Genomic DNA, 17,924 nt, shown 5'->3' with positions numbered 1-17,924 from the left:
AGCTCGTGTGTACTGGGATGCAGAGCAGGAGAAAAGGGAGAGGGAACCAAAGGCAGTGTGCCTCCTGCTCCTCGGAGGGACGCTGCAGGCTGCCCGGGGACGAACAGCTGGGGAGAGGATTGCTCTGCGGGGAAACCCGTTCTGCGAGCCTCAGAGCATGCAGCCGCCTCCCCAGAACGAGGGAAGGGGGATCCACACATTTGTTCCAGGCTAACCCAGAAATTTGGTTTTCCTAGACTTCTTCTTGCACCCTATAATCAGAATCATCCAAGACTCCCATCGTCAAGTCTGTCCAAAACAAAACAAAGGAAGCCACTTTAAAGTGGAGCTGGAGCCAAAACCGGTTTGGCTCAGTGGATAGAGCGTCAGCCTGTGGACTGAAAGGTCCCGGGTTTGATTCCAGTCAGGGGCATGTACCTTGGTTGCGGGCACATCCCCAGTAGGGGGTGTGCAAGAGGCAGCTGATCGATGTCTCTCTCTGATGTCTCTCTCTCAACGATGTTTCTGTCTATCTCTCTTCCTCTCTGTAAAAAATCAATAAAAATGAATTTAAAAATAATAATAAAAAATAAAGTAGAGCTGGAGCTGCCATACTAGAGGAACTGCCTTGTACATCTTATGCCTCCAACTTCTGGATCAGCTGGTGTGGCTCCATGGTGGATCGTCACCCCATATCCCAAGGAGTCACCGGTTCAATTCCTGGTCAGGGCAGTTGCCGGTTCAATCCCATTGATCCTACAGGAGACAGCTGATTGCTGTTTCTATTTCTCTCTCTTTCTAAAATCAATAAAAATGTATTTAAAAATGATACAAAAAAACCCCTCTGGAATATTAAAATAGGGCAACATAACCTGTGGGCTGGGCCTAATGCAACATTATAACTCAAAGAACTGTTTGCACAGGTAATAAAAATGCAGCTATGGCCAAAACTGGTTTGGCTCAGTGGATAGAGCATTGGTCTACGCGGACTGAAAGGTCCCAGGTTCGATTCCGGTCAAGGGCATGTACACTGGTTGCGGGCACATCCCCAATGGGGGGGTGTGCAGGAGGCAGCTGGTTGATGTTTCTAGCTCTCTATCCCTCTCCCTTCCTCTCTGTGGAAAATCAATAAAATATACTTAAAAAAAAATAAGAACACAGTTATGACTACTGGATTGATGACTACCAGATTGAAAATTAAAAACACTGTCTAGAATTAACATCACTGTTATCTGCACCAACAGAAATGCCTTCCTCCTTCTGATGGATGAAGTGCCCCTTCCCATTTTCATAAATACCCTTTGCCTTTGTCTCCTAATTGGGACATTATTGGGCTCTGCCTGAATCAACGCTCCCTGAATAGCTGTTCTTATTGATCTCAAATAAATGCTTCTTGCCTCCACTTTGAAAGGCCTTTTTATTTTTAGGTTAACAAGCCTTTGAGAATAGAACTTTTCTACATTTAGAACAGGCAGAAAAGCAAATAGCATTGGGTGAGAAATTCTGTGATTTGCCCAAATTTCCCCTGGATCTGTACTTACAGAAACTACAGACATCATCTTTGAGCTGCTTCCTAGACAACATCAGAACCTTCCCCCGAGGAACGGGGAGTCTGCATGGTGTGTCTCCTCCACCCCCAGCCTACCAGCAGCTGTCCATGCTGACTGCAAGGAGCCCAGCGCCCGCCCTGCTCTGGCGGCTTCTACCCTGTCTCCGACCCAGATCACTCGCCAGCTCACTTTCAAGGTAAGAACTCTTTGTAAGATGAACACTCTCCTTTTGTTCTTGATCATGACTCCCATCCTAGAACTCATTTTTTTTAAATTATAAAAGCAGTAAATTCACAGATGGGTGTAAAGTGAAAAGTATCTCTGCTTCCCCACTCCCTGGGGCATCTCTTGAGTAAGCTAAAGAGCTCATGTGATATGCACTGCTCTGCAACTTGCTCCCCTCCCCCAACACACAATACTGACAACTTTTCTTACACACACACACACACACACACACACACAAATTCACTCCTCCCCCCCCCCTTTTTTTTAGGGTTTAGGCATAAGTGGTTTTTATTATTTGTTTTTAACTTTTTTTTTTTAAATAAATCTTTATTGTTCATATTCATCTTCCCCCTTTTTAATGTAAATCACAACTTTCTGAGAGATGGCCTGGCATGGTGAGGAGAGCTGATCTAGGAGGCTAAACCTTGGTGCCTACTCCCCATCCTTCCTTAAAGTAGCTGCATAACCTTAGGACAGTGGTTGGCAAACTCATTAGTCAACAGAGCCAAATATCAACAGTACAACGACTGAAATTTCTTTTGAGAGCCAAATGTTTTAAACTTAAACTTCTTCTAATGCCATTTCTTCAAAATAGACTCGCCCAGGCTGTGGTATTTTGTGGAAGAGCCACACCAAGGGGCCAAAGAGCCGCATGTGGCTTGAGAGCCACAGTTTGCCGACAACGGCCTTAGGGAAATCCCCTGACCCTTCCCTGATTCCAGCCTCATAAAGAAAGGGATGGGGCTGGCCCTGGCTGGGTGGCTCATTGTCCTGTACACCAAAAGGCTTTGGGTTCGATTCCTGGTCAGGGCACATACCCAGGTTGCAGGTTTAGTCCTTGGTGGGGGCATGTATACGAGGCAGTGGATGTTTCTCTCTCTGTCAAATCAATAAACATATCCCTGGATGAGAACAGGAAGGAAGGGAAGGAGGGAGGAAGGGTAGAGATGGTTGGGAGAAGAAAACTTTTAGTGCGTGCAGACAAGAAGGTTTAGGCAGATGGTCTTTCTAATGAAGAGCTGTGTGATAGCCCCTCCAAAGACATCTGCATCCCAATCCTGGGACCCTGTGAATATGGGGCCTTCCATGGCAAAAGGACTTGGCAGACATGAGTAAGTTAAGGAACTTGAGATGAGGAGATTATTTTAGATTATACAGGTAGGCCCACTGTAACCACAAGGGTCCTTAGAAGAGGGGGGATCAGAGCCAAAGGAGCTGATGACAGAAACAAGGTTGGAGTGATGCAGGCCACAAGCCAGCGAATGCAGACGGCCTCTAAGGCTGGGAAAGGCAAGGGGTGGAGTCTCCTTACAGCCTCAGGAGGAGTGCAGCCCTGTTGGCCCATTTTAGACTTCTGACCTCCAGAAATGTAGCAGAATAAACTTATGTAGCTTTAAGCCACTACATAGAAATGCGTGCAACAGCCATGAGAAACTATTACAAGCTGTAACCTCATGATTCTAAAATGCCTTAGACTCAGGCAAGGAAGCACTTATCAATGGCAGAAGGCAATCAGAAGGGATACGGAGATACATCCAGGCAGGAAGCTCTGGAGGGATATGGGCCCTCCCGCTATCGAGCTTGATACAGGCTGGCTTCCCTTTAGACCCGGGGCCGGCAAACAGCGGCTTTCAAGCCACATGCGACCCTTTGGCCCCTTGGGTGTGGCTCTTCCACAAAATATCTCGGCCTGGGCAAGTCTATTTTGAAGAAGTGGCATTAGAAGTTTAAGTTTAAAACATCTGGCTCAAAAGAAATTTCAATCGTTGTACTGTTGATATTTGGCTCTGTTGACTAATGCGTTTGCCGACCACTGGCCTAGACCACCGGCATGAGCCACTTCCTGTATGTAATGTTGTTCCCAGGAGGATGGTGTCTGAAGGTCAAAGGGATGAGAGGTGAAGGAGATTTGAGAGTCTGGAATAGGGAAAAGTTCACTTTTCCTCCCCGTTTATGTTCTACAATTTTGTTGTGACTTTTGTTGTAGTTGTTGTGACTTTTTTAAGCCAAGGATTTGGGCAGGTCAGAGCGAACAGAAGGCTGACCAACTGTCCTGGTTTGCCCGGAACTGAGGGTTTCCAGGGACACAGGACTTTCCATCTTACAACCCAGTGTCCCAGGCAAACCCAGATGACTCGGTCACTTTAAGGTTATGGTTTAAAGGTTTCCCCAACTAGGGTAAGAGTCTCAGGGCCATCTATATAAAAACGTACAGGAAAGGGCCTGGGGACTGGAGGAGAGAAGGGCACAGTGATCCCGGATCACGGAGATCTCCATGGGGGGGTCTGATGGAGAAAGAGCTCTGATTGCTAACAAGACCCCAGGGGACTGTTTTAGAGACTAAGACGGGCAGGCCTTAGGGTCCAAAGGAAGGCTCAAACCACGTGCCAAAGTCCTTAAGAAATGAGGGAGCCTGGCTGGGAGGTCAGGAGACAGCGGGGAGAAGAGGGAGGCGAGGGTCACACCGGGCAGGGCCGGGGTTCTGTGAGGGGGCGCAGACGTGGTCTGGAAGCTGCAGGGGGCATCCAGGGAAACAGGACCACATGACTTCTTTTCAACTCAAAAATCCTGACTTCTGGACAGGGGAGGATAGCTCCTTCCACCTGCCACATTTGGTCCAGATCCCTGAGGGCATTGCAACCTCGATAGGACAGGTTCCCGTGGAAAAGCTGCAGGAAATTTACAAAGTCACAGGAAAGGCTGAAAAATATCCCAGTGGGCAGCCTGTACCCCTGAGGAAGAGAGTTTCTGGAGAACCCTCTGCACCGAGCACAAAGGCTGGAGCGCTGGCTGTCTCACGCTGGAATCCTGATCCCACCACTTGTTAGTTGGGGTCTTTCTTTGCAAGTCCTGTCATCTCTGTGTGACTCAGTTTCCTCATCTGAAAAAATGGAGACATCAGACCTGCCTCAGAGACCACCACACTTACAGCATCTTTGCTATCATCTGCAAAGGGTACAAAATTGTAAAAAGAAAGAGGAAGACTCTGCCCCATGCCTCCCAATGCCCATGCCTTGATTTCCCCCCGATAACAGAAACCCAGCTGTGTGTGAGGATGGCAGCATGCCCAGTTCAGTGCACCCTTTCCCAGCCTCCCTTGCAGGAGCCATGTGACCTAGTTCTGGCCAGTGATGCACAAGCAAAAATCTGAGGGGAAGAAAGAAAATTTGGGGGGAAACGTTTGCTTTCCCGGAAAAGGAGAAACAGGGGCTGGTAACCAGATTCCCGCTCCTTCCTGTCCTGGATACAGGGGTGATGTTTGGAGCTGTGGCAGCGATAGTATAGTCATGGGGCAAATGCCCGTGCTCTCAGGGTGGGGAAGAGAGCCAGGAGCGTGGATGGCACTTTGGGCAGCTGAACCAAAGCTGGTGACTGCCTTCCCTTGTTCTTGTCATGTAAGAAAAACAACTACCAATTTACTTAACTACTTTATTAGGGGTTTACAGTTCACTGTAGCTGCATATAAATGATGTAGGGGCTTAGTGTGACTCCTATTTAAAGAAGGCCTCTAACCAAAACTGGTTTGGCTCAGTGGGTAGAGCATTGGCTGCGGGCACATCCCCAGTAGGGGGTGTTCAGGAAGCAGCTGGTCAATGTTTCTCTCTCATGGATGTTTCTAGTCTCTATCCCTCTCCCTTCCTCTCTGTAAAAAAAATCAATAGAATATATTTTTAAAAATTAAAATAAAATAAAGGAGGCCCCTACCAAAGCATAGCACACTCTAGATTCAAGTCACCTTCTACCAAGTAACTTTCAAAGAAAGGAATCGGGTGCTACAGGGCCTAGCATGAACCCCATCGTCCTTCCCCACGGAATGTGAAGGGGATGGTACCAAATGCAGATGGCGGGAGCAGAGTATAGGTGTGCCTGAGGGCACCAGGCGGAGTTCGTGCTCAGCAGAGGGGAGCTGCCCGCCTCAGAGCTGAAAAGTCAGCAGATAGACGCTGTCCCAAGCTGGGCCCTGAGCCCAAGCTCTGCTGAGGGCGAGCCAAGAGAAGCTGACCCAGCCCACCTGCTACCTAACTGCTCCCTCAAACAAAACCACAGAGCCGGGTCTAAGTGACGGCAGTGGTCCATAATGTAAGCTTAAGACTGCTATGGTCTTGTATGCCAATCTAACCTCATCCATCCAAAGCTTTTAAAACAGCCACAAATGAACTCCGTGGTAAGCTCCTCTCCTTCCCTTCCCCCATCCGGCTCTCCACCCCCCGAGGACACGGGGCAGATGGGGGGAAATGAGCTTTTAAATCAGAGTCTTGCTCCGATTAAAGCAAAACCGAGAAAAGACACAACAGAGATGGAGGAGGTCAAATAATGAGAAACCAAAACAGTTCACCCTAGGCCGCGCCCCCGCGGCTGATGCGCTGGCACAGCTGACAGCACCCCACCCTCCGCCCGGGGAGGGCTCCGGGCGATCAGCGGGCACCTTCCCGGCAGGTGACGGTGACCGAGGTGACGGGTCCCAGGTCCATCATGGGCGGCCAGGGCCGGGGGCTGCGGCTCCAGGCGCGGTGCCCGGAGCCTCCGGGGCCGCCTGCTCCGCCCGCCCGCACACGCGCGCCCCGGGCTCAGGGCCGCTCCCCGCCTCCCCCCGGCTCCCCCCATCCTCCCGGCGCGGGGACCCCCGGGGCCGGCCCCCGCCCGCGCCCCCGGCCCGCACTCACGCTCCACGTCGTGCAGCTTGGCCCGCTCCTCCTCCAGCTTGCCCTTGAGGCTCTCGGCCTCGCTCTTCAGCGTCGCCAGCGTCTCGTTCTCGTGCAGCCCGTCCGTGGCCATCTTCGCGGGGACGCGGCGGAGGGAGGGAGAGGAGGGCCGGGATGCGGGGAGCCGCCGGGAGGCCCGACCGCCCGCGCCGCTCCGCCGCGTCTCCCGCGGCCCCGCCCTCCGCTGACGCCGGCGGCTGCGAGCGGGGCCGCGGGGCCGCCCTTCCCCTCCGCCCGCGGGGGCACAGCCGCTCCGGCCCCGCGGCCCCCGGCGCCCCCGCCCGCGCCCGGGCGCAGAGCCCCGGCCAGGCCCGGTCAGCGAGGCCGCGCGCCCCGCCCGGACCCGGGGGCGGCAGGGGGCGCGGTGCCCATTTCCCGGCGGGAAGACCGAGGCCGGGGAGACGCGACTGGGCGGAGGGCGCTCAGGGAGCGGGGGCCGCGCTGGGATGGCAAGACCCAGCGCCCGGCTCCTGGGAGGCGGCGAGCTCCCTGCGACACTGGCCTTCCTCCCCTCCCCTCCGCCTCCCTCCCTTCCCGGCACGGACCTCCCCGCACGGACCTCCCCGCACCGGGGAGGGCTCTTCCTGCAGAAACCGGAGGGGAGCGGGAGGCGAGGTTCGGCTCCCCCCACTGCGAACCGGAAACTTTCCTCGTTTGTTGACTTCATATAAGCAAATAGTGAGCTTCCGAGGAGCGCCGGGGTCTTTGCAGGCCCGCAGCCGGTTTGCTGTTCCCTTCTTCGCTGGGGGTTTAGCCCCGGGGAAGGGAAGGAGGGGCCATGGCACCGGGGGGGGGGGGGGGGGGGGGGACCCAGACCCCGGCCTCTGAGCCCCGGCCCAGGTCACCGAGGCAGCTACCTCCGCTGTGCGAGGCAGGTCGCCGCTACAACTCGCTCAAGGAGGCAAATTGTGTCACTCAAACATCCCCTTTCCAGTCCCCTACAGTGCCCGGCCCTGTCCCAAGTGCTTTATGTTAATAACTCACCGCAGTCACCCTGAATGGGTACCATCATCGCCCCATTTCACAAATGAGGAAACTGAGGCACAGGAAGGTTCAATGCTTTGCTGGGTGCACACTCCCAGAAAAGCAAAGGCTAGACTTGGGCCCAGGCAGCCTGGCCCGTTCAGTTACAGGCTTCAGAGGACCCCTCCCACGGATGCTTCCTCTCCCCGCTGCAGGGCCCTGCCTGTGTGCACGCACAGCCTGGGAAGGCAGTCCCAGCACACATTCTAAAGGGAAACATCGCCTCTTCATAGCCCCTTCCTTCTGGAGGAATCCAGCTGGGACTTGCTATCCTGAGCCCTCTCGAAGTAAAGCTGGAAGTCATCTATACTAATATTAATCTCTATAATAAATACATTAGGTGCTCAGTTAGTGTTAGCTTGTTAAATGGATCTGTGGCAGAATGCATAGATATATAAAATGTAATTAAGTAAAATATCAAGTGTGTGAAGTGTAGACATGTTTTAGATACATACATTCACCTCTTCATAGATCTGTTTTAAGAGTTTGAAGAGCAAAGGTTAAGAGCATAGGTTCCGGCTAGATCAGACAGCCCAGAGGGGGTGCTCTTTAGGAATGGCTGCAGGCCTGTCAAACTCAGGGCTGGCGGGCCACAGGCCTTGGGGCTTGCCGCCTGCTGGCCGAGAGTTTGATATGCTTAAGCAGAGCATCCTGAGCAGTGTGTGGCACACAGTAGTTGCTTGTTATTATTATTTTGAAAATATATTTTATTGATTTTTTTCACAGAGAGGAAGGGAGAGGGATAGAGAGCTAGAAACGTGGATGAGAGAGAAACATCGACCAGCCGCCTCCTGCACAGCCCCTACTGGGGATGTGCCTGCAACCAATGTACATGCCCTTGACCGGAATCGAACCTGGGGCCTTTCAGTCTGCAGACCGACGCTCTATTCACTGAGCCAAACCGGTTTCGGCGCTTGCTATTATTTTTAAGGCTGCCTGTGAAGTAATTTAAATGAGGAGACACTAGGTCATGGGACACTTCTCACAGGGCCATCAAAGCAGCACCCTCTCCTCGCCCTCTCAGGCCGGCACCTCCTGGGCCCTGGTGGGTTGTGAGCATTTGCCTGTCTGTGTAGACCTGGGAGGAACGGTGCTTCACGCTGTGCGATCTCCTCTGGAGGCTCTCTGTGTGAGGGAAATCCCAAACCTCTTCCAGCTGGAAAGCCTTCTACTCGCAATAGCTGGAAAAGTGCTTCCCTGTACTTTGGTTTTAGCATCTTTTTTAAAGTGGAGCAGCCGGAGATCTGCTACATTTCAACCTGGTGGAGGTACAGGGGCGCCCCTATTCATGAAAAGGGCTCACGGGGGGGCTGTCTTCACACTCCCAAACACTGAGACAAAAGGTAGCTGTCAGTCATCTGGGTGTCTCTCAGCCACAGGAGGCTGCCTGACTGTGTGGGAACCCCAAGTGCTTGTGATGGTGAGAGCTGGTACGGCCCTTGCAGACCATCTCCAGGCAGGGCCTCTGAGCTGGGAAGAACCTATGAGGTCACAGATTACTCACCTCTGGGATTTTGAGTCCCTTCTGTCCACAGAGAAAGTTGTTTAAAAGACAGAAGAGCTGGCCCTAGCTGGTTTGGCTCAGTGGGGAGAGTGCCAGTCTGTGGACTGGAGGGTCCCAGGTTCGATTCCAGTCCAGGGGACATTCCTGGGTTGTGGACTGATCCCCAGTAGGGGGGATGCAGGAGGCAGCCTGTCAATTCTCTCTCATCATTGAAATCAATTAAAAAATATTTTTAAAAAATCAAAAATAAGTAAATAACAGAAGAGCTAAATGAATAAAGAGCACTGTTCCAGGGTGGGAGGGTGGCCACCAGAAAGCAGGCTTATTTTCAGAATTGAACGTCCTCAGTTTGACAATTTGCAGAGCCAAGTTTAGAACATAACATGGCAGAACCCCATTGCCCTGGGCCTGAACCTTGTGACATCAAGATCATTAAACCAAGCCTGTGTGCCATTTACTTTATGGGAATAAATTTTAAAGCACTGTCAGGGGTTACAACAAGCAGGAGGACTAATGCTAACTTTCCCTCTTTGGTTAGATAAAATGTAAGTCGTCACCCTTCTTCTCTTTGATGAAAGGTTTTTAAAAATGTGATAATAATTGGGGGCTTCCTGTTAGCGCTTTACCATTTTAACCAGGAGGCGGCTCAGCTGGGTTCAGCCCCGCTTTTGAGCAGAACTTTGCAAATTCTCTGAGATAGGTCTAATTCCTAGGGCACCAGTCATGCTCTGGCCTTTTTTTCTTTCTTTTTTCTGCAATATCTGAATACAGATCTTCCATAATTAAAGACCCGAATATAAGACCTGTGCATAGCCACCGCTGGTGAGGATGGATTTTGTGTACTTTGGGGAAAATGTCAGGATTTATGTTTAGTCTCTAGCCCTTGTTGAAGGCTTGGGTTCTAGGTCCAAGGAGCCCTTTTCCTTCAGCTTGATGATGCTCATCACTGCGGCCCTGTGTGGTTCAGTCCCAACAGAGCTGTTCCCGGGGGCAGTGGGCACGGGGCCTTGGGAAAGATGCTCCCAAGCTGTTGATTTGCCAGTGTCCCTTTCAGCTTGGTTGCTTGCCAAGAAGACTGATAGTGGACAAGAGAGAAAAGCCTCAGCGCTAAAAAAGCGTACCAGCTGAAACACTGAAACATTCATTGGCCACTTCCTGTGCTGGGTACTGTTTAAAACCCGTTATCAAACGAACTCATTTATTACTCACAAAGCTTTTATTCCTGTTTTGTCGGTACAGGTGGGAAAACAGACCTCCTTGGGGAGGTGAGTTTGTTGATGCACAACCACGAAGGCACAGAACTGGGATTGAACCAGGGAGGCAGGGACCAGTCCGCACCTTCCCCCGTGCCTTCTGCCTTACCCAGCCCGGCCACGCTGAAAATGTGTGTGTGTACACTGATTCTGTGGCAACTTACCTGTCACAGGACCCGCACATTAGACATTGTTTTAAGATAGGTAACTATTTAAAATTTTTTTAAAGTTACACTTACAATTTCTGCACATACTGAGCAGTAGCTGAGCTGTTGAGATTTCTTGAAAACTGGTCTCAGAGCCCTTTGTTTGAAACATTTGTCACAGGAGCCAAATACATTAACCAGAAAGGTCTGATCACACATCTTTAACGCAAGATGAAGCTGAAAGAGAGAGAGAAGGGGCGTGTGTGAGAAAAGCCAACAGAAAACGCTGTTTTAAAGCTCATCATGGTAGTTGCTCAGACCTCCACACTGGGATAAAGTATCTGCAGTTAATCTGTAACCTCTGATTTATTACAACGTGCTGGGTCAACACCAACTCGCTTATCTGTCAGGAAACATCAGACAATAGGTCTCCTGAACTTAGGTGTAACTGGTTGTTTTGGCGGCTTGCAGACATGGACACAAGTAATCTTTGCAGCACAACATTAGTTCTGCGGGGCTCACCATGGAGAGCGTTGTTGTAATGAAGAGGATAATTTGAAATTTAAAAAACAGACAACGCCCCTCTTCAGGGTGAACTTTTAGAGTCAAGAGCCAGAAAAGGGCAGAGCCTAGCCAAAACCAGTTTGGCTCAGTGGATAGTGCGTCGGTCTGCGGACTGAAAGGTCCCGGGTTCGATTCCAGTCAAGGGCATGTATTGTGGTTGTGGGCACATCCCCGGTAGGGGTTGTGCAGGAGGCAGCTGATCGATGATTCTCTCTCATTGATGTTTCTAACTCTCTATCCCTCTCTCTTCCTCTCTGTAGAAAATCAATAAGAAAGGAAGGAAGGAAGGAAGGAAGGAAGGAAGGAAGGAAGGAAGGAAAGAGGCAGAGCCTAACTCCAACCAGGGATGAGTCTGTGTAAATGTGTGCCGGTTCTCTGCCAGGAACGCAGCATCCCACTTCCTTACTAAACACGTGACAGCGCAGATCCAGGGTCCCTGCCTCCCCATCCAGAAGCCCACTGGGCCAGCCACTGAAGGGAGGGCCACGTTGAGCCAAAACGTGCCGGCTTTGGCTGCGTGGACCCTGGCCCTGCTGCTTGGGCAGGTTGCTTCATCTCCCTGAATCTTCGCTTGCTAATCTATAAAACGAGGATCTTAAATCCACCTCCTAGGGTTGTCGGGGGATTCTAAGCAGGAAGCACTTAGCTCAGGGCTGCGATATGGTGAGTTGTTATGCTGTGCGGGGAGTTGCTGTAACAGCAGCAGCAGCAGCAGCAGGAAGGAGGGACAGAAGCTGTAGACGTGGACAGATCAGAGAGGAACCTATTGCCAAGTTCAGGCAAGACACACGAAGGCCTGAGCTAAACCAATGCTGTGGGATGGATGTGGACCACAGTCGGGAAGGAGAAGGAGCTGGACCTGGCAACGTGTGGAGACGGGGAGAGGGAGATGTCTACGATGACTCCTGGTTTCTGTTCGGGAGGCCAAGGGTTTGTGGTGCCGTTGTTAGAGATGGGAGACGGGAGGGTAAGGTGGGCGGGGGCAGCCATGTGGCCCTGCCGACTGAAGGGTGTTCCTAAGACTGGGCCACGTCAAGCTTCAAAGGAATGTCCCGCTGACTATACAGATATTTTGAGGCACTTGTCTGACCATTGCCACAGAGCCAAATTTGCGAAGGATGTATTTGGGGGCAGGTGACAGTGGGGATACCTCGGAGAGGAATGTCTACAATGCAGAGGTCACCGCAGGGCTGCAGAGAGTACGGGGGTTCATGAGGTGGGGTGAACTCCTACCGCCAATGGGCAGCTGGGACAGTTCTTGGGATCTCTAAGTGCCCGGGGAGTGGAGGAAGCCCTAAAGGATGAGAGGACAGAAGGAACCAGCTCCTGCCAGCCACAGTGTGCTCAGCCCTGGCCCCTCACAGCCACCCTAGGAGGGCGGCAGGACATCTGTACGACAGCTGAGGAAATGCCCAAGGTTAAACGAGTTCAAGGTCAGCGGTGCAGCCTGAATCTGTATGCAATGGGACTCCACCACCCTTACCATCAAGCTGGCACCACGAAGCTGCTCTGCTTTGCCACAACGAGTGAGTGAGAGAATGTGAAAGGTTCTGCCCACGAGAGCCTGACTTGTGGTGGGGCCCTGGTGATGCTGCCCTCTACTGTCCGAGCTGCCCAGGGGGCAGTCACAAGGTCGTGCTGAGGACTCCAGGTAATAGCATTAGGAAGGTGAGCCTTGGATTTTCAGCAAGGGAGCAATATCCAGTGGATTATTCCAGCATCAGTGCTTCCAGAAGTAGGTCAGAGACAGAATGTACAGCAGGAAAACCAACTAAGTTAAGAGACTGTTATCAATTCTGGGGAAGAGGAAATGAGCTCTGGCCAGAAGCAACTGCAGGAATGAAAGGCGGGAGGAACCAGAACCAAGAGGAGAAGGAATAGAAGGAGGCTAGGGGTTATGGAAGATCAAGAAAAACAGAAGTAGAAAAGAATGTCAATATTCCAAATCTGGACAATGTTTTCCTTCCCAATTTTTGTTATAAGAGCTGCCTATGTTCATTATAAATAACTAGAGGCCCAGTGCATGAAATTCATGCACAGGTAGGGCCCCTAGGCCTGGCCGGCAATCAGGGCCTGTCTGTGGGGTGACTGGTGGGGTGATCGGGAGGCCTTCGCTGGCACCAGCCTTGGCTGGCCTGGCACCACCTGCTTGCCAACCCCACCCCTGCCGCCACCACCCGTTGCCTCCCTCTGCGGAAGGCGACTGGTGGGGCTATTGGGGTGTGGCGCCGCCTGCTTGCCAGCCAGGCCAGCCCCCCAATCGCCCTGCCACCGCCGCTGGTCACCTCTCTTGGCGAAGCAACTGTTGGGGCAATTAGAGGGCCCCTCCTCTGTCACCTGCCTTGGCTAGCCTGGGGGCAGCACCTGCATTGAGCGTCTACCCCCTGGTGGTCAGTGTGTGTCATAGCGACTGGTTGTTCCACCAGTCTTTCTGCTGTTTGGCCCATTTGGATATTAGGCTTTTATTATATAGGATTGGAAACAAAAGAACATGAAGAAGGAAAGTTATCCACTTACATGCTCTAATATTAACAAATAATTTACCTCTGCTAGCATTTTATGTTTATCTTTTATGTAGTATCTTCTATGTTTTTCTAGTATCTTCATAAACATAGAAGATACTAGAAAAACATAAACATATATGTGTATACTTTTAAAAAAATTAGAATTATATACCATATACAATTTTCAACTTTTTGTTTAATAGAGTTTTTGTCTTCACGTGTCAATGTATATTCTTGGAAAACACCTTATTTTAATGGAGACCACAAGTTTTGGTCATATCAACCTTAAATCACATAACTAGCATTTTAGATCTGGTTAAACATGGGCAAACTACAAACCAAATTTGAAAGATTATAGTATTTTAAAACCATAAATGTTATACATGGTTATTGTAGATTTGGAAAAAAATTTAAAAAGGTGTAAGAAAGTAAAGAACCACCCATAGTCCCATTGTCCAGAGAGATTCCTTTTTACATTAAGAACAGATTTTTGGACAATTTGTTCATGTATACTGTTTATAGTTTTATATCCTGATAGGCTTTTCATTTAGTATTTATATCATGTCATAATCATTTTTACAACAAGGTAACTTTTCACAGCCAGATTAAATGCTTCAATGAGCATTTTAACAAGAAAATGATAAAAATGCCCCATTTTAACAAGTTTTGATGGGGAACTGCTCTGCAGAAAAAGCTAATAGACCTTCTCAAACCTTCCCCCAACCCTACACCAACCACAAAATTTCTTTGAAATGTTTCACCTAAACATATGGTTTAAAAATTGCCCCTTCCCACAGTGTAAAAAAGAGTTAATGCGAAAGTTAGAAAGTCAAAAGTGAAGGTGCCCATTGCCTGCCCCGCACTCACTCCCCTTGTCTGGATGGATGCACTTTCCTCCAGACTTTGCTGATGTCTTGGATAGAGCCTTGTGAGCCATGCAGAGGGGCTGTTCGATACTTGTTTTCTTCACCTAACTCCATGGTCGGCAAACTGTGGCTCACGAGCAGCTCTTTGGCCCCTTGAGTGTGGCTCCACAAAATACCACGGCCTGGGCGAGTCTATTTTGAAGAAGTGGCATTAGAAGAAGTTTAAGTTTAAAAAAACTTGGCTCTGGAAAGAAATTTCAATCGTTGTACTGTTGATAAGTTGCACTCTTGAGGCTTATATTGACAGGTAGAGTATTAAACTGGATCCATTTTTAAAACTGATTAAATGATTTTAAAGATGATTAACTTCCCCCCTGATCCCAATACTAAATATATTTTAAAAACAAAACATTGTTTCAAAAGAAATGCACATGAGTTGTAGAAAAATTAGAACATGCAGATTAGCAAACACCGGCAGCCCTCGCCTGTGCTCCCGCCACACGGCTAGCCCCTTGCTGGGTACATACCTGAACACTCTTCTGAGCTCTTGCGGAAGTCCAAGTATTCTAATTTAATATCAATTCATATATACCTTCCACAGAGTTAGCACTGGGAATTGATCAGCAGAAAGGTGAGAAGTTAGAGCCGCCAGCTCCAAGGTGCAAAGAGGCTGTAACACCTCTAATCCCCTTATCTGGGCATTACACGCAGCTGCTCCACTGCCCACTGGCAGCCAGCGGGCACTGCGGGGCACTCGCTGTCATTTGCATCAGGCACTCCTCCTTGAACGTTTTGCCCACCCGCTGCCAAGTGCCCTGGGGACCCCCTGCTGACCAATTTCTTGAGCTTAGTTCTCTGTCTGCCCTCTGAGGAGGCAGAGGTCACAGATTGGATCCACCAGCTGCTCCCCTGGGCAACCTTGACATTCACCTGTGACTGGGTGTCATCAGCGCCTCCTGCCTCCTCAGTCCTCATCCCACCAGCACCTCATTAATTTTGGCCACCTCTCCCCACTTCAGCCTTGAAGAACTGATCAAGCTTATGGAATGAAAACTCCTGCCACCCCCACCCCCCACCCCCGCTTCCCATGCATGCACGCCTCAGCCTCTGCAGGTCCCCAAACAAGATCTACTCCTTCCCAAGGCTGACCACCACCACCCACCCCGATCCTGCCACCTCCAGCAGGACTTGGCTCCTGCAGTCCCCCCACCTCCCCAGCGTTCAGATCACACAGGGATGAGGGAGAGTGGACCTGCTCTCAAGGGTCCACAGGCCAGGACTGGCAGCGTTACCAGCTTCCAGCCGAGGTTCAGTGCTGTAGAACAGACATGAACCTGAGTGATGGGACAGGAAGAGGAAGGGTGATGGGCTCCTCCTGGCAGAGGGAAGGTCTGGAAGGGCCACAGAGAAGGCATGGTGCAGATCACAAACCCAGCAGTGTGGGAGCCCCATGGAGCTGCAGCCCGAGGCAGGACTTAGAGCATACGTACTTCCTTTCTAAGAATTCTTATATATGTTTTATGAGATAGTATGAGAAGATGGTGAGCACAGGAGACTTGGTGGAAAGTTTGTAAGGATGACATTCTGATAAAAGCGAAGTGCATGGAAGGCCACCTGCTCTTTTTATGGAAATTCTGACTTAGGGGAGACTTAGGGGAGTGTTGAAGGTGGCACCCCTAATTATTCCTTCCCAAACAAGTCTGTGCAGGGGAAGACACCCCCCCCCCCCCAACCCCAGTGTTTACTGGAATCCTTTGCTTACTCCCTGGATACCCTTGCCTAGAGGACAATGTAAACACATGTGTCTTACCGAGATTACTCACCCTGCTGATTGCATCTAAAGATATAAATTCCAATAAAGCCTAAGAGGCAGGCAGCCTGGCTCCTTCAGTGCCCTCCCTTAGCCCACTCCCCCACAGTGAATCGGTGCTGGAGTAATCTGCTCATCCGTCCTTCTTGGGCTGCTCGTCAGCCCCGGCAAGATATGACCCTTAAAGAAAGGCACTGAAACTTGTGTACGTAAGAAAAATATAATCTCTTAGCAATTAAAAGAACCTGACCCAATTCATATGGGAATTTATTTCATTGATTAAAATATTACAAAGTTCTACTTTTCATTTCTTCATATACATGTATCTAAATGAACTAAATTAAATTACTTATCATAAGAAAAGACATTATTCCATGTTAGTAGGGTGATGTTGCTTCATAATCATGTATGACTTCCACTTCTAAGATACATGTCTGCGTTACAGAATCACTCCCCTTGCCTGTGACTGTCAGAAACAGAAGGGCCGGTTGGGATTCTTGGGTGTTCCAAAGGGCACTGGGTCCACTAGGAGGGCTTACCAAGTGACATTTTATGATCTGAAAGGAAGGAATGAAGATATCTTGGGAAACAAGGAATAGTCATAAAACGTGGGAAACACAGACTTCTCAAAAGGAGGGACCTAACATAATTCTTCAGTTATTTTTATGAGAAAATTTAAAACATATTTCAATGCTTTGAAGATATTTTCAAGAGAAAATAATTTAGGTTGTCTTTTTAAACTTAGTTTTTAAAAGTTATTGTATGAGCCTGCCTGGCATGGTTCAGTGGTTAAGCATCAACCTATGACACAGGAGGTCACAGTTTGATTCCGTCAGGGCACATGCCCAGTTTTCAGGCTCGATTCCCAGTGTGGGGTGTGCAGGAGGCAGCCGATCAATGATTCTCTGTCATCACTGATGTTTCTATTTCTCTCTCCCTCTCTCTTCCTCTCTAAAATCAATAAAAAAATATATATTTTTAAATGTTACTATAAGAAAGATACTAAACAATAAAAAATGATGGGAAGTGTGTTGGCAGACAAAATTTAAGAAATGTTCTTTTGGAGGAGGAGATGAAAATGGTGTGGCAATTAAGCTTTAATAATATGTTGGTTTTAATTAGATAAATATATAAAATACTTCATATAATTTATTCAGATTGAATATTTTCTTAAAAATTAAGAGGATCGCCGAAACTGGTTTGGCTCAATGGGTAGAGCGTTGGCCTGTGGACTGCAAGGTCCTGGGTTCGATTCCAGTCAAGGGCATTTACCTTGGTTGCGGGCACATCCCCAGTAGGGGGTGTGCAAGAGGCAGCTGATAGATGATTCTCTCTCATCGATGTTTCTGGCTCTCTATCCCTCTCCCTTCCTCTCTGTAAAAAATCAATAAAATATATATTTTTTAAAAATTAGAAGGATCTGAAATAATAAATATATTTTTATGCAGGAGCATTATTAGTAGAGTTAGTGGGAACCTCCCTACCTGCCCCCTCCACCCCCCCACACACCACAAACTCCTCACCTCTCCCCCAAACAGGGATGGGGTGAGGGGATTTTTGGAAGACTCAGCCCTGGACCCACTGTGGCTTCATAAATGTACCCAGGCCTCACATGAACCTTAGACAATCTGGGAGACACTGTGTCCCCGGATCTTATGCCTCTGTGGGAGGAGCCCTGTCACAGACAGATGGAGACCAAGAGACACCTGAAGAAAAGGGGAGCTTCCAGGAGTTCTGGTAAAAGCCAGCTGGGATGCCAGAGCTAGACAAGGCCACAGCTGGTGTGTGTTAATTTTC

At 49.6% G+C, this 17,924-nt stretch overlaps 1 protein-coding gene across 3 annotated transcripts in view; it reads right to left on the bottom strand.

Annotated features, from left to right (window-relative positions):
• Positions 1-14,975, bottom strand: part of GNB5 (G protein subunit beta 5) — a 40,215-nt gene extending 25,240 nt beyond the window's left edge. Inside the window, exons 1-3 of one of the 3 annotated variants that reach the window (XM_036441732.2) lie at positions 14,845-14,975; positions 10,477-10,620; positions 6,419-6,530 (exon numbers count right to left, since the gene is read on the bottom strand). In XM_036441732.2, coding sequence (XP_036297625.1) covers positions 6,419-6,530; positions 10,477-10,602 — 238 coding nt within the window. In that variant the 5' untranslated portion in view covers positions 10,603-10,620; positions 14,845-14,975. Of the gene's footprint in view, positions 1-6,418; positions 6,658-10,476; positions 10,621-14,844 lie in introns of those variants that run through there. The other 2 variants (XM_036441751.2, XM_036441740.2) reach the window with 2 other exon arrangements.
• Between the last annotated feature and the right edge of the window lie 2,949 nt (positions 14,976-17,924).

The sequence above is a fragment of the Pipistrellus kuhlii genome, unplaced genomic scaffold (genome assembly GCF_014108245.1).
Source record: "Pipistrellus kuhlii isolate mPipKuh1 unplaced genomic scaffold, mPipKuh1.p scaffold_m20_p_1, whole genome shotgun sequence".
Lineage (NCBI taxonomy): Eukaryota > Metazoa > Chordata > Mammalia > Chiroptera > Vespertilionidae > Pipistrellus > Pipistrellus kuhlii.
This window is presented reverse-complemented; position numbering and strand designations above follow the sequence as displayed.